This window comes from Pelophylax lessonae (assembly GCF_965119305.1).
Source record: "Pelophylax lessonae genome assembly, chromosome: 1".
Taxonomy (NCBI): Eukaryota; Metazoa; Chordata; class Amphibia; order Anura; family Ranidae; genus Pelophylax; species Pelophylax lessonae.
Window position 1 is genome coordinate 692,628,896 of NC_138768.1, and position 23,929 is coordinate 692,652,824.

The following is a 23,929-nucleotide window of genomic DNA, read 5'->3' on the forward strand; positions in this document are numbered from 1 at the left end:
TTGTGCACGTTTGCATTGAGCTTCTTCAGGCTTCTTTGATCTTCTGCCCTGTGAGTTTATAAGATACACAGAGCAGGGCTCGGCCCCACCCCCAATTATCTATCAGCAGAATACCGGCACAATCACCTATAAATTGAGTGCATCTAGAGATAAACCAGGTCTAACAGGGACAACCCTGTAGGCGAGAAAGATGGGGATTTCAATGTGCCCAAAAACATCAAAGAAATAAAAATAATAAAAAATATACATTTTATTAAAGACAGAATAATAAAAACAACACATAAAAGTATAGAATCTAAAAGGTGTATCACATAACATAACACATCCTACAGTACGATGGATCAACATGTTTTGCCCACAATTTGGGCTTGTGTGACAAACTTTTAAAAAAATGTATATATACACCTTGTAATAAACAGATAAAATCATGTAAATAGTCAATACACAGATGTATGTAAATATACATATAACTTTATCTACACATTGTAATAATATACAGATCACATACTCATATATAAAACAAAAGGAGTAAGTGAAAATCAAAATATTATTACCCACTCACCCAGAGCTATATCTGATATAAACAGACAATGGATAAATAACAATATTATCAGGGGCGGACTGATAACCTATGGGGCCCCCGGGCAATATGAGATCATGGGGCCCCCCTGTGTCCATGTCCATGAGTACACATGTTGCAGCAGGAGTTAAACCCCCTGTTGCTTTTGGTGGGTTATCGTGACCCATTCAAGTGAATGAGGCCCACTCAGCAAACACCCTGCAACCATGTGCAATGCACATAGTTTCAGCATGCTAGTGTGTGATTCAAGGAGTTGAAGCAGGTGATGAGGAGGCAATACAACGCCTTCTCATTGCCTACTTTAACCCTTTTTTTTTTTTTGCTGTACTGCACAAGGTTGCACAGCCTTTGCAATGCAGCCCCATTCACTTGAATGAGTTATGCTTGGCAGGTGCTACATCTGCCAAGCGTGACAGGACATATAATTCCTGATGCGGATGCAACATGTGTACACCCCTGGCCCTTGCAGTTAAAGGGGGTGTGGTGGGGGAGAGTAAATACAGGGCTCAATTCTGAGGTTTTCCTGCCCCCAAACTGCAAATTTAAACAGGCCCTTGCTGTCCTGAACAACCTATCCCAGTTGGTGTTTAGGGGACCCCTTGAAAGAGGACAGAGAGGGACCCCTGAGATAAAGACAGAGAGTGACCCTTGGAATAATGACAGAGAGTAGCCCCTGGGATAAGAACAGAGAGGGACCCCTGGGATAAGGACAGAGAGGGGCCCCAGGGATGAGAGCAGAGAGGGTCCTGGAATGAGAACAGAGAGAGGGTCCTAATATGAGAGCAGAGAGGGGGTCCAGGGATGAGAGCAGAGAGGGGGTCCTGAGATGAGAGCAGAGAGGGGGTCCTGAGAGGAGAGCAGAGAGGGGGTCCTGAGATGAGAGCAGAGAGGGGGTCCTGAGATGAGAACAGAGAGGGGGTCCTGAGATGAGAACAGAGAGGGGGTCCTGAGATGAGAGCAGAGAGGGGACACTGGAATGAGAGCTGAGAGAGACCCCTGCGATGAGAGCAGAGAGGGGGTCCAGGGATGAGAGCAGAGAGGGGTTCCTGAGATGAGAGCAGAGAGGGGGTCCTGAGATGAGAGCAGAGAGGGGACACTGGAATGAGAGCTGAGAGAGACCCCTGGGATGAGAGCAGAGAGGGGCCTTGGGATGAGAGCTGAGAGAGACCCCTGGGATGAGAGCAGAGAGGGGGTCCTGGGATGAGAGCAGAGAGAGACCCCCTGGGATGAGAGCAGAGAGAGACCCCTGGGATGAGAGCAGAGAGGGGGTCCTGGGATGAGAGCAGAGAGGGGGGTGCAGGGATGAGAGCAGAGAGGGGGGTCCTGGGATGAGAGCAGAGAGGGGGTCCTGGGATGAGAGCAGAGAGGGGGCCATAGGATGAGAGCAGAGAGGGGGTCCTGGGATGAGAGCAGAGAGAGACCCCTGGGATGAGAGCAGAGAGGGGGTCCTGAGATGAGAGCAGAGAGGGGGTCCTGAGATGAGAGCAGAGAGGGGGTCCTGAGATGAGAACAGAGAGGGGGTCCTGAGATGAGAACAGAGAGGGGGTCCTGAGATGAGAACAGAGGGGGGGTCCTGAGATGAGAGCAGAGAGGGGACACTGGAATGAGAGCTGAGAGAGACCCCTGGGATGAGAGCAGAGAGGGGGCCTTGGGATGAGAGCTGAGAGAGACCCCTGCGATGAGAGCAGAGAGGGGGCCTTGGGATGAGAGCTGAGAGAGACCCCTGGGATGAGAGCAGAGAGGGGGTCCTGGGATGAGAGCATCGAGGGGGCCCTGGGATGAGAGCTGAGAGAGACCCCTGGGATGAGAGCAGAGAGGGGGTCCTGGGATGAGAGCAGAGAGGGGGTCCTGGGATGAGAGCAGAGAGGGGGCCATGGGATGAGAGCAGAGAGGGGGTCCTGGGATGAGAGCAGAGAGGGGGTCCTGGGATGAGAGCAGAGAGGGGGGGGGTCCTGGGATGAGAGCAGAGAGGGGGGTCCTGGGATGAGAGCAGAGAGGGGGCCATGGGATGAGAGCAGAGAGGGGGTCCTGGGATGAGAGCAGAGAGGGGGGTCCTGGGATGAGAGCAGAGAGGGGGTCCTGGGATGAGAGCAGAGAGGGGGGTCCTGGGATGAGAGCAGAGAGGGGGTCCTGGGATGAGAGCAGAGAGGGGGGTCCTGGGATGAGAGCAGAGAGGGGGTCCTGGGATGAGAGCAGAGAGGGGGTCCTGGGATGAGAGCAGAGAGAGGGGTCCTGGGATGAGAGCAGAGAGGGGGTCCTGGGATGAGAGCAGAGAGGGGGCCATGGGATGAGAGCAGAGAGGGGGTCCTGGGATGTGAGCAGAGAGGGGGCCATAGGATGAGAGCAGAGAGGGGGCCATGGAATGAGAGCAGAGAGGGGGCCATGGGATGAGAGCAGAGAGGGGGCCATGGGATGAGAGCAGAGAGGGGGCCCTGGGATGAGAGCAGAGAGGGGGTCCTGGGATGAGAGCAGAGAGGGGGTCCTGGGATGAGAGCAGAGAGGGGGCCATGGGATGAGAGCAGAGAGGGGGTCCTGGGATGAGAGCAGAGAGAGACCCCCTGGGATGAGAGCAGAGAGAGACCCCTGGGATGAGAGCAGAGAGGGGGTCCTGGGATGAGAGCAGAGAGGGGGGTGCAGGGATGAGAGCAGAGAGGGGGGTCCTGGGATGAGAGCAGAGAGGGGGTCCTGGGATGAGAGCAGAGAGGGGGCCATAGGATGAGAGCAGAGAGGGGGTCCTGGGATGAGAGCAGAGAGAGACCCCTGGGATGAGAGCAGAGAGGGGGTCCTGAGATGAGAGCAGAGAGGGGGTCCTGAGATGAGAGCAGAGAGGGGGTCCTGAGATGAGAACAGAGAGGGGGTCCTGAGATGAGAACAGAGAGGGGGTCCTGAGATGAGAACAGAGGGGGGGTCCTGAGATGAGAGCAGAGAGGGGACACTGGAATGAGAGCTGAGAGAGACCCCTGGGATGAGAGCAGAGAGGGGGCCTTGGGATGAGAGCTGAGAGAGACCCCTGGGATGAGAGCAGAGAGGGGGCCTTGGGATGAGAGCTGAGAGAGACCCCTGGGATGAGAGCAGAGAGGGGGTCCTGGGATGAGAGCATCGAGGGGGCCCTGGGATGAGAGCTGAGAGAGACCCCTGGGATGAGAGCAGAGAGGGGGTCCTGGGATGAGAGCAGAGAGGGGGTCCTGGGATGAGAGCAGAGAGGGGGCCATGGGATGAGAGCAGAGAGGGGGTCCTGGGATGAGAGCAGAGAGGGGGTCCTGGGATGAGAGCAGAGAGGGGGGGGGTCCTGGGATGAGAGCAGAGAGGGGGGTCCTGGGATGAGAGCAGAGAGGGGGCCATGGGATGAGAGCAGAGAGGGGGTCCTGGGATGAGAGCAGAGAGGGGGGTCCTGGGATGAGAGCAGAGAGGGGGTCCTGGGATGAGAGCAGAGAGGGGGGTCCTGGGATGAGAGCAGAGAGGGGGTCCTGGGATGAGAGCAGAGAGGGGGGTCCTGGGATGAGAGCAGAGAGGGGGTCCTGGGATGAGAGCAGAGAGGGGGTCCTGGGATGAGAGCAGAGAGGGGGGTCCTGGGATGAGAGCAGAGAGGGGGTCCTGGGATGAGAGCAGAGAGGGGGCCATGGGATGAGAGCAGAGAGGGGGTCCTGGGATGTGAGCAGAGAGGGGGCCATAGGATGAGAGCAGAGAGGGGGCCATGGAATGAGAGCAGAGAGGGGGCCCTGGGATGAGAGCAGAGAGGGGGCCATGGGATGAGAGCAGAGAGGGGGCCCTGGGATGAGAGCAGAGAGGGGGTCCTGGGATGAGAGCAGAGAGGGGGTCCTGGGATGTGAGCAGAGAGGGGGCCATAGGATGAGAGCAGAGAGGGGGCCATGGAATGAGAGCAGAGAGGGGGCCCTGGGATGAGGAGAGAGGGGGTCCTGGGATGAGGAAAGAGGGGGTCCTGGGATGAGGAGAGAGGGGTCCTGGGATGAGGATAGAGGGGGTCCTGGGATGAGGAGAGAGGGGTCCTGGGATGAGGATAGAGGGGGTCCTGGGATGAGGAGAGAGGGGGTCCTGGGATGAGGAGATAGGGGTCCTGGGATGAGGAGATACGGGTCCTGGGATGAGGAGAGAGGGGGTCCTGGGATGAGGAGAGAGGGGGCCCTGGGATGAGGAGAGAGGGGGCCCTGGGATGAGGAGAGAGGGGGTCCTGGGATGAGGAGAGAGGGGTCCTGGGATGAGGAGAGAGGGGGTCCTGGGATGAGGAGAGGGGGGGTCCTGGGATGAGGAGAGAGGGGTCCTGGGATGAGGAGAGAGGGGGTCCTGGGATGAGGAGAGAGGGGTCCTGGGATGAGGAGAGAGGGGGTCCTGGGATGAGGAGAGGGGGGGTCCTGGGATGAGGAGAGAGGGGTCCTGGGATGAGGAGAGAGGGGGTCCTGGGATGAGGAGATAGGGGGTCCTGGGATGAGGAGATAGGGGGTCCTGGGATGAGGAGAGAGGGGTCCTGGGATGAGGAGATAGGGGGTCCTGGGATGAGGAGAGAGGGGTCCTGGGATGAGGAGAGAGGGGGTCCTGGGATGACAGCAGAGAGGGGTCCTGGGATGAGTGGCAATCTGCACCTCTTTGATTTGGGGAGAAGGGGCAGTAAGAGAACATGTGCTGGGGGTGCATTTGGAGGGGAGAGGTCAGAGTTGAAATTCCCCTCACACCACCTCCTCACCTTCTAGCACAAGTCATCCCCCCTCCAAAAGCATCCCCCTAGCATATGCCCCCGCCCCCATCACTTCTCCATATGTGCATCCTTGTTATCTGTCCCCCTTCCGTATCCATAAACTATGTACAGTACATACCTCAGATAATCAGTGCAGCTCTTGAAGTTAATGTCCCTCCTCCCCGGCTACTCCTCCTCCTCCTGTCTGTGTACTTCAGAGCCGTGGAGGAGGATCCTTGGTGAGCTCTGTGTGTACTGTGCAGGCATCAGTTGGGGGAGAGATGCAAGTGTCAGCTGCTGCAGAGGGACGATCGCTGCGTGAGGGAGCCCAGGCACCCTCAAAGAGATGCAGGGAAGGTGTCCTGAGTGCCCACGCTAGTGTGTCTCTGTCAGGCCAGTTACCGGAGCTCAGTGCTGGAACTTGTTCTGGCACTGGGCTCCGGGATCATCACAGATGCTTTGGAAGGTAGGTGCCAGGAGCCTTTCATGGGGCCCCCTACTAGCCCCGGGCCCTCGGGCAGTGCCCGAGTGCCCTAATGGTCAGTCCGCCCCTGAATATTATATAAAGATGTAATCACCTTACGGGAGAATAAAGCTGCTGTTATAATGGCAAAAGATTATGTATAAAGGTGCAGAATTGACTTGATATTCTTATGTAAGAAAAAAACAGCACAATAATGAGAGCACTGCTGTTGCAGCTAATATTCTCACAGCATACTTGGGTGAAATCGATTCTCCTAAGGCACCTGATCATCATACTTGGGTCCCAACATGGTTTTCAAAAGTTAACATTTTTCTGAGGCATCCTACAGTAAGCTGTTGCAGGGCCAATCCTAAATGATCGAGGCATTGATGCCTGGATTGGGGGATGCCTCAATTGTTTACTCTTGGATTTGTGAGAATATGAGCTGCAACAGCAGTGCTCTCATTATTGTGGTGGACTTATTGATATACACTGCCAGCGCTGCTAGTGCTGTTTTGTTCTTGTATAAGAATATCAAGTCAATTCTGCACCTTTATACACATATTCATATATATTATTATATATCAGCAGAGAGGGGAGCAAGTTGGGAGCAAATTAACCAACGGGAAAAAAATGTAAAAGAAAAATATACAATTTTTAAATTTTTTATTTTTGTTATTTTTTTTTTCCATTGGTTCATTTGCTCCAAACTTGCTCCCCTCTCTGCTAATATATAATAATATATATGAATATGTGATGTTATTATAATGTGTAGATAAAGTTATATGTATATTTACATACATCTGTGTATTGACTATTTACATGATTTTATTTGTTTATTACAAGGTGTATATATATATATATATATATATATATATATATATATATATATATACACACATTTTTTTAAAAGTTTGTCACACATTCGGATTCTGAGGAAGCCCAAATTGTGAGAGAAATGCGTAGGGTGTGTTATGTTATGTGATACACCTTTTAGATGCTGTACTTTCATGTGTTGTTTTTACTATTCTGTCTTTAATAAAATTTAAATTTTATACGATTTGTTTTTTTCTTTGATGTTTTTGGCCACATTAAAATCTCCATCTTCCTCACCTACAGGATTGTCCCTGTTAGACATAGTTTATATCTAGATGCATGCAAGTGAATGCCTGCTGCATTATTAGTCTCTGGCAATAAATCTTTTAGGCATTTTCCACCTTTTAAAGGCGCCGCACTGCATTCCCAAAAGTAGTTCCTGCACTACTTTTAGCGACTTTGGGGGTGATTTCAAAAGACATCTGTGCATGATGTCTGCCAAATCGCCCCCAAACTCGCACTTTTTTAACAACTTCGAACTTCTCCTTTAAAACAACCATAAATAAATTATATATGTGATTTTCCTATACGCTGCTTGATGATTTTTTTTAACAATACAATGTATTAAACTTTGAACTGCTTTAAAAAAATGTTTGCTAAGATAACATACTTAATAAAACTGCTCAGATTTATTGATCTAGAAGCTTCCTAAAATATATGGAAAGCAAACATGGCCTGTTATTTTTGGAAGCGCCATGCTCAGTCCCCACAGCCCACAAATCACATGGCCAGCAGTGCTCATCAAAGGGTTTTGTTTGTTTCTGGCTACTGGCATGTTAAATGATCTATATGAAAATTTAAAAATTATAGATTACATCTCTAACATTTTGGCATTCTTTTTGTTTCCCACTGTCCTTGAAAGTCAGGTGACTTCTTAGAATAATAATGCAATACTTTTGTTTTCATTACAGGGTGTAAGAGAGGAAAGCTATGCAGACCCTGGATTAGCGGCTCAAGATGCAATGGTACATAAAAAGAACACTTGCCTCCCTTTATATCCGTTACAAAGCTTGTTTACAGAACCCAGGGTTTTAAAAAGTAGAGGAAAGAAAAGTGTCAGGCCTTTGTATTTGAGTTCCCAGGCTGGACAAAATCTTAATGGCAGCCTCTGAAATTTCAATTTATTGTGTATTGTGGAGAATCTCATCAGAGCCAAGAAAATTCCACCACTAGAATCTCCAAGAAGCATGGAAAAGCGCTAATGCGTTGGTTTAAAGAAAAGGGTTGTGGGTACAAGTCACTGGCAGGAAAATAACTTTGTGATAAACCATCACTCTTTGTTCTGTAACTTATTGCATAATACAGGTTGCACACAACATTTAATAACTTTATAAACTAAGCAACGCAGTGCAAAATCAAGGGTTGTAACCAAAACCCACACCTGCAACATGGCTTCAAGAGTTTAACCCTTTCAGTGCCAAGCCTTGCGCTCCTAATTTCATTCCAGGTGGCTAGACCATTTTTGCAATTTTTCACTTTTTTATTTTCTACTTACAGCTTTAAGAGTTTGTAAAAGTCACCCCCAAACCATACATACATACATACAATACATACCATACATACATACATACAAACCATGATAAAAATACACTAAAATCATTATTAGTGCTCAAAACACAACGTAATTTACCATAACAGCCATAAATTCCTACTAAATTCCCACTAAAAGCAAAAAATGTATAAAGTTAATAAGTTGTGCCTTTTTACAAAATGATAAAAACCAAAGGTGTTCAAAATGAACACTACACATTGATAAGTACTTTGCACTTTATTTATAGCGCTGCACAATTTTTATATTGATTGGGGTTTTATTTACTAAAGCTGGAGAGTGCAAAATCAGGCTCACTTCTGCATAGAAACTAATCAGCTTCCAGGTTTTTTTGCCAAAGCTTAATTTCAACAAGCTGAGGTTAGAAGCGGATTGGTTTTCTATGCAGATGGGAGCCTGATTTTGCACTCTTCAGCTTTAGTAAATAAACCCTAAAGAGTCCTGAATCTGCTTTTTCTCTGTAGCTGTAGTCGCACTGAATGAATGAACAGGAAGCACTTGTTCCAGAGGCTTACTATGTATACAATGTTTACTATGCTTCAGGTATAGATGAACATAGAAGTGTTAGGTACCGATCACTCACTGTGTTCAAAGGAAAGGGTTGGTAAGCACAAGAACATGTTTACACCCCCCCCCCCTTCTCTCCATCCTTAATTCCATTCCCCCTGTTTGCCTGGCAGCTTAGGGTGAACCAGGATGTCATACTTTTCCTAACACAACACATTGCGATGCATAGATCATTCTCCTCTGTGTACTGCAGAAAGTTATATGCTGGAGTGCTTTAAAAAAAAAAAAAAAAATTCAATAAGCTCTTGTAAGCAGGGCCCTCCTAACACTGTTGTCTTGCATTGTGTAAACTGTTACTATATGAATCCTCTTTATAATAATACACCACACTGCAGTACACACGTCGCTCTGTGGTTGCAGTAACACAAAGTAAAAACACATGTTTTACAGTGCGATAAAGTGGTTGTGAACACTTACTTGGTGACATGTCTATCCAGTGAAGTGACTAGGTGGTACACAGAGATGAAACAAATTATCCTACACAAGTTGTACATGTTTATCTACAGCACTCTCTTCTCTAAAGCTCCCTAAAGCACACATTTTACACATCAACTCTGAGTTTTAGCAGGCAGGGGAGAACACATAGCAGGGATTTTATTGTAATTTGAGACCTGAGTAGAGGAAAGGGACTCCCCCCCCCCCCCGCCCCCCTCTCTGCACAACCTCATAGGCAAACATGCACAGCTGAGAAATCACAGGCTATGTGCTGGAGTTCCCCTCCATCCCTTGGAGTTGGCATGAGCTGGCAGAAATACCGTGTGCAGATTGCAAAGCACACAGGAAGCAGACATAAATCACACAGTGCTTTGGATAAAGGCAAGTACACACTATAGGATACACTTTTTTCATTTTCAACCTCATGCCAGAGGTTCACAACCACTTTAATGCAACACCCTGGTGTTAAAGTATGCTAACAGTTGAATGATCACAGCTGGGTCCTTTTTTCTGTCCAAGAACTTTCCAAGAGGATTTCCCCCACCACTGGCAAGACTTGACAACCAGGATTTTGCTGTGAATTAAACTTCATAATTTTCCACCTAGGCACACATTGTGCTTATATTCCTACATATAATCCACAAGGGGGCAGTAAAAACCACTGTGCTAATATAATTTACCCCCTAATGTATTTTCGGTTTATCTTTATATTTTTTAAGAGAAATGTACCAGACAGACCAAAGCACTGGTTTTGTCTAGTTTGTCCATGTATATACTGTAATCTACCAGTTGCTAAAGGGGTGTGACCACATATTAACACTAAAAATAATAGATGAACCCTCTGCACACTGCTTTACCCTTTCAAGCTATTTTTACAAAAAAAAAAAAAAAAGGGATATTTAGTTCACACATATTGCAATGAGGCAGTTGTGGCATGGCAGTGTGGTATTTAGAGGGGTAAAACAGGTGGTGAGAAGATATGTATTGCATGCAACTAATTTTGAGTTTTCATGATAACCAGGCTAATGGAGGCTATGCTGCCCACACAGGCTTACGTATTACGTGCCTAATGCTGCTGGCATTATATACCAAAAATTAAAGTAACTGCAAAAACCTTTTGTATTCTGCTATATTCTAGGTTCTATGGGAGGCCTGCCAAAGGAGAACAGGCGAACACAAGAATATGATGCAAATGATTCTATGTAACAAAAGCTACCAACAATTATGGCTAGGTACATATTATATTTGCAATACTTTGATGTTTAAACTTACAAAATAGTGCTATAGATAGTACACCAGTGAAAAACACAGCGTGAAACCTAGATAATTATACTCTCTGAATTTATTGCAAAAATTTAGTTTTTAGTTCCATTCATGTCCTGGAGTATGACCTTTGTGAACAGGCCACATACACATATTAAATAAAGTTTTGGTATGCACCAGTTCATGAGAAAAAAAAAACATTTTTGATTTCCAAAATATTTTTATACCATTTTTTTAAATAAATTTGGGGCCTTCGTTTTGTAATTTATTTTTGCAAAAATTAAAAAATTCTATGAAAATATTGTATATTTTATGCAGAGGAATAGACAAAAATTTATTTTATTCTCATAATTTTAATCATTTTTTTTCTTCTATTTATCATGAATCCCAAAAAGAATGTCTACATACTGTATATTTTAGCTGTCAAATATTGTGTTAACTTTAATGAAGTAATACATTAATCTGCTTACAGCCCCCGTTCACATTGGGCTGGTTTGACATGTGATTTGACATGTCAAATCGCATGCCAAATCGTAGCCTGTTGCTGGCAACAGCACCGCTTGAATCGGTGCGACGCTGACTTTGCGGCGCCGCACCGATTTCCAAAAGTAGTTTCTGCACTACTTTTGGCGACTTTGGGGGCAATTTCAAAAGACATCTATGCATGAGCCCACAAACACGCACTGATATGTGGGTTTGAAATAGTTCAGCCGAGCTCGCACAATTTAAAACCTGCCCTCAATGTGAATGAAGGCTTAAACAGAACTTTCTTTCCCGGTTCACTTTGATTGCCATGATTGAATAATCATGGTGATCAAATGGTCAGTAACCACTCAGACTGGTTACTAATAAAGCTACTGGGTACCCCAGCAGCACTGTGCAGTGCACTTGTAGAGAATAGAACAATCTCTGGAGCATGCTACAGCTGCAAGGACAGAACTTTCAATTAATGAATATTTGGACATGAAGATAATTGTTTACATTTCAGGATTATAAGTAATTACAAAATGACCATGCACATGCAGTACATAGTGTATGATGGGTATGTGACAGCTTAGAAAAATATCATACATAGGATTCATTAGGAAAATAAAAGGTACTTGAGATAAGTGAAGAAATCTTCTCTGTTGTTCTCCTTTTTAAGTTTTCCAGGAATTCCAAAATCTCTCTGGACAAGACATATCCACAACTATTGAAGGATGTTTTGATGGCTACTTCCAACAGCTCCTTTTGGCCATAGGTAAATAGGTGTTATGTGTTCTACTTACATTATACTGTATTAAATAACACAATAAAATATGGAAATAAATAATAAAGGCAAATGTAATTTACATTACTATGGGGAACCAGTTCTTAGATGTTTAGAACAGAAAATCACTGATATTATTATATATATCCTAGTCCTAACCCACCTAAGCAATCCAGCCAGGAAGCTGTCACTGCACACCGCCAATCATGAGCAGCTTGTGTATGTGTGGGGAAATACCCCACTGCCTATGATTAACAGTGTGCAGTGACGGCTTTCTGGCGGGATCGCTCAGGGGGGGTTGGGACTAGGCCAGGAACATGTCTGAGCCCATCCCTACTGATATTCACCCAGAATTTTATCTGCCTCCTTTCAACTCCCTTGAATGCAGAAATGGGAAATGGGAAAATGGGAAATCCTATTTTAAATCAATCTACCATGCTATAGGGAAGGATGCCATCCTCTCTCAGTGACTAGTTTTCCTAAGTCTAATTCTCTCATCCCAACTGAGTTACCACAGGGGGTGCAGTCTTAGGAATATTTTGGTATGTACCAGTATTGCTCCAGTTCCTTCACCGGAGTCATGGCTTCATCTGCTAATTCTGGATGTTTTCAACACCCTGATTGAAGCACCTGTCATCACTTGACAACTGCCCAAATGTTCTTACACCCCCATTCTGGAAAACACATTACAATTAAACATCACCTAACGTACTTCATGACTTCTTCATTTACCTGCTCTGGTGTCTGTGCAGCCTCTATTATGTTGGTAAAACCATCACACCATTCAAGAACTGATTGAATAAAACATCTTGAAGAGCTAATCACAGATTTTATGAGGACGTAGGCTGCCTCAAATGCTTCTGTCTCTTCATGTAATCCCAGACATTGTGCTTATTAGATGTCTTGACCTAGTTGAGCTACTGCTGCTGCTATAAAAGTCAAAGATCTGGCTGTGCTTTTGGGCAGTGGTGTCTGTTGTAATTCACTGCTTGTTTGGATTTCAGCTTTAAAAAGTGCTTTATTATGCAAAGCTAAAAATGGAAGATCAGACAAATAACATAAAATCATTATTATTTATTTTTAAAACGAATGACCCATGACATTTAGTATATATTATTATCATTTACTTTCTCTCTTTGTACATATAAAATATAGTATTTCAATAAATATATTATTGCTTATAGTTTTTGGACATGTTACAGTAAAGGCCCCTTTGATAAAAAATCAGCCTTTAGCCACTCCTTACCTCCATTGTCACCTACGCAAAAATGAAGTGAGCTACTGCTGCATCCTCTTGAGATATCTACATCAGATAACCTAGGAGAAGGCAATATCCATTGAATAGCAGGAGGAGAGCAGTCCTGGTGGTTATGTCGTCAAGGGGCCAGCTGCAAGAACCCAAAAGAGAAAGCTGACTACCTAATGACATCAGAGGGGAATATAGCGGCGCAAAAAAACAGTGTGTGATGGCTAGTGGTGGGCTGCCGCAGGACAATGTTGGACTCACTGGGCAGGTGAGTATGCTAATTGAGAACACCACAGCATGATAGGTGAGAGGAGATTAAGGTGGGGTTCACTGCCTGAATTTGCACCTGATTCGAAGCCAAAGACGCACAGGACCCTTTCCAAATGAGGACCGCAGCCCCCCCCCCCCCCCCCGGAGGTGTGTGAACCGGCTCCATTGAGAGTTAGTCACACTGTCATGTCATGCGAATTGGATGTGGGGGAACCTGTATCCAATTTGCATAAGTGTGAACCCAGCCTTAAAAGAAAAAAGAGCAGGGTAAAGTAAAGTTCCTCTTTAATTACTAATAGAACACTGCTGAAAAAATGAACCCATTTCACAATGCCCATTGGTAATGATGATGATGATTGTAAAGTTTTATCTTTTGCATATAAAATAATAAGTAAGGTATATTACCTATTGATTAGTTGGTTGTTTCTTTTCTATACATTTTTCTTTCCTGGCTATCAGAAATGTAGTAATTATAACAAATACAGATATAAGGTACTCACCTGTTATATCCCTACGGCATAATATGTACGATTATTTTGTCACTTGTAAGCTTTTTTATTTCAATGAAATTACAAGTGAAAAAAAAAGAAATGTAGTAATTATAAGTGAAACTTGCTCCTATTTATAAAAAATTACTTATTTATCCTGCAGTGTCCAGTGTTCGAGACAAACCATCATATTTTGCATACAGGCTTTACTCCGCAATTCATGTAAGTCTTTTTATGTTTTAATTTCATTTATTTTCAATTTTAATTTAATTTCCTGCATGCTGCATACAAGATTTGTGTACATTCAACATGTCAAAGATATGAAAATTGGCTGGACTGTAAGTGCCACTTAAACTGAACCTGTATTTTGGCCATTCAGGGCAGAGTAACAGGTTCACTCAGCTGCACCTACCCCCAGGTGCACATGCTCTCCTTCCTTTTGCTTTACCCCCTTTCCACTATGCCTGGAGCGAAGGTAAGAAGCTTGATTCCCATCTTGGACCTTACACCGGACTAGGGACTCTTTTCCTGCCCCATGTGACAATGCTGGGTGCCTAATATCCAATCACCAAGCATTAGTGCTGTCAGTTGGGAGGAAAGGTCATAAGCCGTAACAAGAGCTGGGAAGGGTGGCAGTTAATAATATGTCACCAGTGACAGAATCCCCAATGTGCCATCAGCCTAAGAGGCTTTCTAAAAAAAGTGGTCATCCTGCTGCTGTAAAAATAAATAAAAGATAAAAAGAGCATTGCACATTCATAAAGCATAGTATGAGGTCAGCACGGTCACGTCACAAGTCAAAGTAACGTGACTGTCTTGCCTTTCTGCCAAGGACAATTCCATGTTTACCTCTGTTTAGATCTGCAGTTACTTACCGCCTTTGACACCAGCCATTTAGGGCTGAAAGTTTGGTTGAGAGCTGATCTATGCATACTGGTAACAGTGACAGTTATCACCAGAGGTGTACCTTGAATGTAGTACACACTGCACATACGTTAGTAGGCAAAATGTAGAAGAAAACACTGCAGAAAATTACGTTGCTATGTTTAAGCAAAACTAAATTTCAAGTAGAATAAAAATTAACCCTTTCAGCGGGTTTCTCTCTGTACGATAAAGATTAAATACCCATTTTTATCTTGGGGGGAAACAGAAAAAACAGGTATTCCTTGCTCATCCAGAAGTGGGCGCTCTTTACCTCTCAGGGCTTTAGGTCCCATGGTGTCCTCACAATGCAGGTCTGCTTGTCCTGCATTATACGTGATGACGTCAGATTGCCTGCGATTGATGGAGTGGTGAAGAGAAGCAACTTTTGGAGATCAGTAGTGCAGCTGGGACAAGGTCCGTGTAAGTGAGGAATAAGGAAAAAAATACAGTAAATAAAAAGCCTGTTTTTTCTGTTCCCCCTACTCAAAACAAGCATTAAATCTATGCAGCAGGTGGGAGACCTACAAAAGAAGGTCAATTTTTATTTTTACCAGAATTCATTCAGCTTTACTGATTTATTTCAAACTTGAAATTTCTTTCGTGAAACATTTAAATCATTGGGTTTATTTTGCTCCCTGGTGCTCTGCTAGCTATGCATCACAGTCTCACTTTTATGAATTTAAAAAAAAAACCAGCCCAACCAACTTTGAAGAAAAGGGAACCATATTAGAACACCAAAGCCACATGAAAAAGTACTCCCCAAAACAAATGTCCACACCACAATAATTGTATGGAAAAAAAAACTTTATCATAAATGATGTAACACTATACAAATGTAAAATGTCCCACAGATATAATCAACATATTTAATAAAATAAAAAAATTGCAAATCTTGCCCCCATCAAAAAAGTGTCAGTAAACCAACCTCCCTGTATAGTTTTATCATCCACCAGGAAAACTAAAATAGAGCTCTAAATGACACTGACTCGGCGCAATAAAATATATACAGTACATAACATATGTGTTGCAATTTACAATGTACATACATTATTAACATATACAAAACAAAATGTATAGATAAATGTATATGTTACAAAGTACAATCATAAGAAATTTAGTAGCGCCAATAGCATACACCACCCCACTCAAAAAACATATTATATATATAGGGACTTCAAAAATGTAGAAAAAATCCAAAAACACATAAAAATCAAAGCCAACAAAAAAGAAATGAAAATGGCAAAAATACTAAACCTGAAAAATAATAAAGGTGGTGTATTCCCAGATCAGTGCTGTATAATAAAGTATAACACATGAGTACTGGTGGCAGATAGCTCTACATGTATGGTGGCTCCAGCAGTTTCATCGGAATGTTATTTTCATACATTTTATCTGTAGTCATGTCTACTCTCTGTTATAAATATACCCCTGTTTGGTAAAGCAATGTTTTTTTTTTTTTTTGTTTTAAGTTTAACTAAAGTTTTGATTTCGGTTCGGGATAGCTGGGAGAGATTAGAACATATTTTACATTTTTAATGCTGTCTTTGCCCCCATTAGAGAGGTTCATTCTCTCTATATGTCCTTTACCATTATCAAACAAAATTTGAAAAAATCCCAAAGAATAGAGGGGAAATCTTCCTTTGGGGACACTTGCTTTGGTGACCCTGGTAACAACCAGGGATTCCTTCACTTTTAGAGGGATATCCTCGCACTCCCTGTTTTGGCTAAGAGACAGGATGTGAAGGTAAATCTATCCAATAGGACACAAAAGACAAGAAAAAAACTGACAGGGGTTAAAACCCTCTCTAAGGCTAGGTTCACACATATGTGGGTTGGGAACTGTTGCCCGCAGACAAAATGCCCTGCTCTTCAGCAGATTAGTGGGGGTGCCATTAATTCTTAATGGCAACCCTATGCATCAGAAAATGAAACACATTTTGAATGCAGGAAACAGTACGGTGCCAAAGTACCACGTGGTTCCATGCGGCCCAAAAGCCTGCACCAAACACAGGGGTGTAAACCTAGACTTACTCTATCCAATATGAAAAAAAAGTTTTGTCTTTAGCTCTACTATTTCTGTGGCACAGTAGACAGTAGTTATTTTTACATGTACTTTGTTGACACCTAGTGGTAAACTACATAATATAAAATGTTTCAATAGTTATCTGAGAGGAATACAAGAAGGATTACTAAAGGCAAAACTTTTTTTTTTAGTTTTGGATGGAGTGGAGAGGAATAAGAATGCTTGTCAGTTTTTTTGTTTTTTTTTGTATTCTGTGCCCTTGTTAAGGAGATTCACTCTTTCTATTTATCCTGTTTACCATTATCGATGAAAGTAAAAGTAAAAGAAAACCCCAATTTTTGGGTTATCCCTGCGACATTGCGGTGGACAGATCAGACCCCTAACTGACATTTTTTGGGGACCAGTGACCAGTACAGAAATCAGTGCCAAATAATATGCACTGTTACAGTATAAATTACACTGGCAGGGAAGGGGTTAACACTGTGGGGGTGATCAAAGGGTTAAATGTATGCCCGTTTGGGCTTACTGATTGTGGGGGGCTCTGTGACAGGCACAGAGAGATCGAGGTTTCAGCTTAGCTGAAACTCCTGATCTCTCTCTGCCTGTGTGACAAAAGACCAGTCTGCTTTGTTTACATAGGCAGGCGGGTCTTCTGTGAAGATCGCGGGAGGCCGGCGGCGACCGCTGCCACTCCTCCTGTGGTCTGACTCCCGCCATGTCTAATCATCACGCTCCCGAGACCACATGCACATGATCACGTAGATCTATGTGATTATGTGCAGCCGAGTCGCCCTGCCGCAGTATTTCTGCGTGGGGTGGTCGGCAAGTGGTAATTAAACGTTATTTAAATACAATTGTTTTTTTGCGCATAGTGTAATAAATATAATAACCTGGTGGAGCACACATATGGTCTTAATACAAAACCAAAATTTAAACCAAGGTGAAAATGGTGTGAAAACCCTAAAAAATGCTTTATCAATGATGTATACACATAATCATCCAGATTATACAAGTATTCATAATCAATATATAAAGTGAGTGCAAAAGGTGGTTCTCAGTCCTCTGAAGGGTTTAGCAGTACCGTTTGTGCTCACTTTATTGATTTATGTAGATTTGTTTATTATAATCTGGATGAATATGCGTGTACATTATTAATAGGACATTTTTGAGGGTTTGTACACTGTTATCCCCTTGGTTATACATTTTATTTACTTACTATGAAATTGTCTAATAGGGTTTTATTCTTGTTCTGTTAAGGACTTTGGTTTTCATAACAAGACAATTATAAGGACTCTCGTAGCCAGAAGTGAAATAGATCTGTTGACCATCAGGCAAAAATACAAGGAGAGATATGGAAAATCCCTCTACCACGACATTAAGGTAAACTTATACAAACTGTTATAAATGCCATTAACACATGAGATGTATATTTCTCAAGATGCACCATCTTTAGATGGAGGTGTTAAATTGGAAATGAACTGTAGAAACTAGGGTTGAATTGATACCGGCAAGTACGAGTACCAATACTTTCAGTCAAATACTCACCGTTATAGAATACCGATACCTTTGCAGTGTGATTTGAGCCCATACAAAATGAATGGCCTCAAATCGCACTGCACAGAATTGCATCTAATTTGGACAGGAATGAGGGGCGATTCTTGTCTGAATCGCATGCGGTTTCGCACACCATTCCTGTGTGAACCCAGGCTGTAGTCACTATGACAAGCCTGGGTTCACACAGGAGCAGTGGGGGAAATTGCATGTGATTTGGACAGGAATCACACCGCATTCCTGTGCAAATTACATGCGATTCTTTGCCGTGCGATTTGAGCCAAGTTATTTTGTATGGGCTCAAATCGCACTGCAAAGATATTGGTTTCAGGTATCAGAGCATTTTCACTAGTATGAGTACTTGTGCAAATGCTTAGCATAGGCACCAATATCGATACCGGTATTGGTACAACTCTAGTAGAAACTGTAGCCAGGACTGGTCACCACTATTGCCTGTGGCCTCCTTGCAGCTAATCGTTCCCCCATTACTGGCTTGCCATATCTTGTTCTGCACTGTGTCTCTGAGTGGAGCAGGCCACCATGATAGAAGCAGAGGGCTTTGCTTCCTAATATCAGAGCCTTTAGCAAAAAGAATAGTGAGCAGCTACTAGTGACATAACCAGATTTTACTCCAAACTTCTTGAGACAAACAGCCGGAGGCAGCAGTGATGGGAAAGTATCACACTCTAGATATACATTTAAGAGGATTTAGGTACAAGAGTGCCTAGGCACCATAACATACCAGGAAATGTCCTACAATTTTTTTGGAAGCATTAAAGACAAAAAGGTAAATTGTCAGAGTATTGCTTAAGCCCTGAACACACGATCTGAAAATTTAGACGACAGATGATCCTTTTTGTTTTGCATGCTAGTCGCATATTGAACGTGAAGAGTTTACTAAAGTTACGAAAATTCTCGTACAACAGAATAAAAAAATTGAAAGCGATGTAACGTGTTGTAGTGTATTTGTATTGTATTTTCGAATGACAACTGTACTGATTAAAACGAATATCGTACCATCTGGTATTGTACATGACAAATCTTCTTGCTTGTCCGATCGGATGATATCGGATGAACTGACGTGATTGGCTCTCGAAAGCTCGGTACTAACGATCCGATTATTGTACGATCGCTTTGAAAATGGTCGTGTGTATGGGCCTTTAGGCACACTGAGCAGATGTTCCTATAACAAAACAAATCTTTAGTTTTTCAGTCCCATTCCACATTATTTTCACAGTATCTCTAGTTCTCCTTCAACACGTGGTCTTTGAACTCCCAGAACTATAATATTTACCATTTAAAGTAGAACTATAGGCAAAATCTTTTTTTATTTTTTTTGGATAGACTAAGGGCCCTTTCACACTGGCGCTCCGTATGTCCGCAAATCATCCTATTTTTTTGCGGATGATTTGTGGACATAATGTAAGTCTATGGCATTGCGGATGTCAGCGGAATACCACCCGCTGACATCCGATTTTCTTCCTTTTAGTTCTGTTCCGTTTTTTGTAACGGAACAGAACCCTATTTTTGTTCCGTTCAAAAAACGGAAAGGAAGGAAAATCGGATGTCAGCGGTGTCATCCGCTGACATCCGCAATGCCCATAGACTTACATTATGTCCGCATATCATCCGCAAACGGATGGGATGATATGCGGGCATACGGAGCGGATGACACAAATGTCATCCGCTCCGTGAAAAAAAAAAAAAAAGTCCCGCAGCGGATAAGAACAGCGGAGCGGCCGTGTGAAAGAGCCCTAAGGGAGGGTTATAACCCTTGTCAGGTTATTTCCCCATCTGTGTCCTATTAGGGAGATTTCCCTTGACTTCCTATGCCAATTCCTTTAAAGTGGGGAATCCATGGTTATCACCAGGGTCACTAGAACCAGTGCTACCATCGGAAGATTTCCCCTTTATTCTTGTTCTGGGGAAAACCTAAATTTGGGATTTTCTTTCACTTTCAGTGATAATGGTAAACAGGGCAAAGAGAGGGCGAATCTCCTTAAAGCGGTATTAACCACTTGCCGACCGCCGCACGACTATCTACGTCGGCGGTCAGCCCCTCACAGTCAAAGTGACGTAGGTCTACGTCGCTTGCTTGTGAGGGTCTAGGGAGCGAGCGCGCGCCCCCGGAGGCGCGCTCCCGCGTGGTCACGTACCCCCCCGCGTGGGTGACCGGCGGACCCGATGTCCGCCGGTCACTCTGCGATCGGCGGGGGAGAGGGAGAAAGTCAGGCGGCTTGTGTAAACAAGCTGCCTGTCATTCTCCCCTGTGTATGAATGATGATCATACGGTTCTACTATGTAGAACCGTCGATCACTCTTCATACATCTGAAGCCACAGCCAATCACAGTAGAAAGCACGCCCCTAGGGACACACATAGCCCCTCCCTTTCAAAAAAGTTAACCCCTTCACTGCCAGTGTATTTTTACAGTAACAGTGCATATGTATAGCACTGATTACTGTAGAAATGTCACTGGTAACCCCAAAAGTGTCAAAAATGTCAGTCAAGGGTCCGATCTGTCCGCCGCAATGTCGCAGTACCGCAAAAAAAATCGCAGATCGCCGCCATTACGCGTTAAAAAAAAACAAAAATGACAAAAATCTTTCCGTTTGTTAGTAAACACGATAACTTTTGCGCAAACCAATCAAAATACGCTTTTTGCGATTTTTTTTTTACCAACATAGGTAGCAAAAAACAAATTGGCCGAAAATGTTAAAAAATTTTGATTTTTACATTTTTTTGGGGGGGAATTTCATATAAAAAAATGTGAAAAATATTGCTATTTTTGCAAAATTTACGCTCTTTTTTTGTTTATAGCGCATGATCAAAAAATCGCACAGGTGATCAAATACCACCAAAAGAAAGCTCTGTTTGTGGGAAAAAAAGGACGTCAAATTCGTTTAGGTACAGCGTCGCACGACCGCGCAATTGTCCGTTAAAGTCACGCAGTGCCGAATCGCAAAATACCCCCTGGTCAGGAAGGGGGTAAAATCTTCCGGGCTTAAGTGGTTAAACCCAAAAGCAAACATTTATTATATTGCAGCTTACCAATTCGTAGAAGTTATGCCTGCATTGTTTTTTTTAGGCATTCTTTCTTCAATTTTCACCTGGTGATCGTGCCAGTAATTCTGTTGTTTTTCAAAAGAACTAACTCTCTTCCAGATGTATTAGTTTACAGGGATGGGACTAACTATTCTACAAAGCAGGGGTGCTTCCAATGATCAGCTTTTATTTATTTATGTAAACCCTTTATCCCAAAAGGGGAAAAAAACGTTTGCTGTAACTGATTATAATTTATAAAGTGTCAGCTGGAGTTTAACCTCAGTCTTTTAGTGTATCTAAATCTTCTTGTACATCTAATACTCCCCCCCCCCCCCCCCTCCAGACTGACAATGCCACTGTCCAAAGGTGCCCTCTGTGTTCATTCATCCAGAGACAGAAAGTGTGTTACTGGCCAGATCACCAGGTGAAAATAAAAGCCTACAATAGAAAACAAATGCAGCATTCACATCTAAGGATTGCTAAACTGTAATATACATTGCCTTGCGAAAGTATTCGGCCCCCTTGAACTTTGCGACCTTTTGCCACATTTCAGGCTTCAAACATAAAGATATAAAACTGTACTTTTTTGTGAAGAATCAACAAGTGGGACACAATCATGAAGTGGAACAAAATTCATTGGATATTTCAAACTTTTTTAACAAATTATAAACTGAAAAATTAGGCGTGCAAACTTATTCAGCCCCCTTTGGTTAATACTTTGTAGCACCACCTTTTGCAGCGATTACAGCTGTAAGTCGCTTGGGGTATGTCTCTGTCAGTTTTGCACATCGAGAGACTGACATTTTTGCCAATTCCTCCTTGCAAAACAGCTTGAGCTCAGTGAGGTTGGATGGAGAGCGTTTGTGAACAGCAGTTTTCAGTTCTTTCCACAGATTCTCAATTGGATTCAGGTCTGGACTTTGACTTGGCCATTCTAACACCTGGATATGTTTATTTGTGAACCATTCCATTGTAGATTTTGCTTTATGTTTTGGATCATTGTCTTGTTGGAAGACAAATCTCCGTCCCAGTCTCAGGTCTTTTGCAGACTCCATCAGGTTTTTTTGCAGAATGGTCCTGTATTTGGCTCCATCCATCTTCCCATCAATTTTAACCATCTTCCCTGTCCCTGCTGAAGAAAAGCAGGCCCAAACCATGATGCTGCCACCACCATGTTTGACAGTGGGGATGGTGTGTTCAGGTTGATGAGCTGCGTTGCTTTTACGCTAAACATAACGTTTTGCATTGTTGCCAAAAAGTTCGGTTTTGGTTTCATCTGACCAGAGCACCTTCTTCCAAATGTTTGGTGTGTCTCCCAGGTGGCTTGTGGCAAACTTTAAACGACACTTTTTATGGATATCTTTTAAGAAATGGCTTTCTTCTTGCCACTCTTCCATAAAGGCCAGATTTGTGCAGTATACAACTGATTGTTGTCCTATGGACAGAGTCTCCCACCTCAGCTGTAGATCTCTGCAGTTCATCCAGAGTGATCATGGGCCTCTTGGCTGCATCTCTGATCAGTCTTCTCCTTGTATGAGCTGAAAGTTTAGAGGGACGGCCAGGTCTTTGTAGATTTGCAGTGGTCTGATACTCCTTCCATTTCAATATTATCGCTTGCACGGTGCACCTTGAGATGTTTAAAGCTTGGGAAATCTTTTTGTATTCAAATCCGGCTTTAAACTTCTCCACGACAGTATCTCGGACCTGCCTGGTGTGTTCCGTGTTCTTCATGATGCTCTCTGCGCTTTAAACGGACCTCTGAGACTATCACAGTGCAGGTGCATTTATACGGAGACTTGATTACACACAGGTGGATTCTATTTATCATCATTAGTCATTTAGGTCAATATTGGATCATTCAGAGATCCTCGTTGAACTTCTGGAGAGAGTTTGCTCCACTGAAAGTAAAGGGCTGAATCATTTTGCACGCCCAATTTTTCAGTTTTTTATTTGTTAACAAAGTTTGAAATATCAATACATTTTGTTCCACTTCATGATTGTGTCCCACTTGTTGTTGATTCTTCACAAAAAAAATTACAGTTTTATATCTTTATGTTTGAAGCCTGAAATGTGGCAAAAGGTCTCAAAGTTCAAGGGGGCCGAATACTTTCGCAAGTCACTGTATAAGATTATTGGTTTTCAGTTTAATACACATTAAAGTGGATGTAATCCTGATTCATGAAATTTGACCTAAGCACATATATCTGTCGCTTCTTCTTAATTCTCTCTCCAAAGCCGTATCTCCCATGTCTTTCTTCTGCCCCGTTCTTCTGTTATCAGCATGATAACTTCTGGCAAGTTCTCTGACAACCGAGATAAAACCAGCCTGAAATTTGTGTCGGGGTGATTAGTAGAGACCTGGTCTATTCACAGCACAGAGCTGCACATTACTTCCTTCCTTTGCCTATGAGGAGTGGGGGTGTGTGCCTTTCCTCCAATCAGCAGTCGCACAGTGTATGCCAAGAATCCGAACCCAGTGCTGAACAGGAAGAAAAAATCTCTAACACGTTGTGCACTTTCTCAAGAATATAGAAAGCCGAAGACGGCAGATATACATGTAAACTTATGTGGGGAGATTTGTTTCTTCTCTGTGTATCATCTGAGGCTGCTCACTTCACTGGGTATTTGTGAGGGTTTACATCCACTTTAACCTCCCTGGAGGTATTCCCAAGTGTGGCTCGGGGTTTACTTTCAGTACCTAAAGCGGTAAC

General features: G+C 43.6%; 1 protein-coding gene across 1 annotated transcript in view; it reads left to right on the forward strand.

Annotated features, from left to right (window-relative positions):
* ANXA10 (annexin A10) overlaps window positions 1-23,929 on the forward strand; it is a 94,070-nt gene that overhangs the window by 55,341 nt on the left and 14,800 nt on the right. Inside the window, exons 7-11 of the mRNA XM_082246224.1 lie at window positions 7,521-7,574; window positions 10,299-10,392; window positions 11,568-11,663; window positions 13,840-13,898; window positions 17,881-18,003. Coding sequence (XP_082102350.1) covers window positions 7,521-7,574; window positions 10,299-10,392; window positions 11,568-11,663; window positions 13,840-13,898; window positions 17,881-18,003 — 426 coding nt within the window. The remainder of the gene's footprint in view (window positions 1-7,520; window positions 7,575-10,298; window positions 10,393-11,567; window positions 11,664-13,839; window positions 13,899-17,880; window positions 18,004-23,929) is intronic.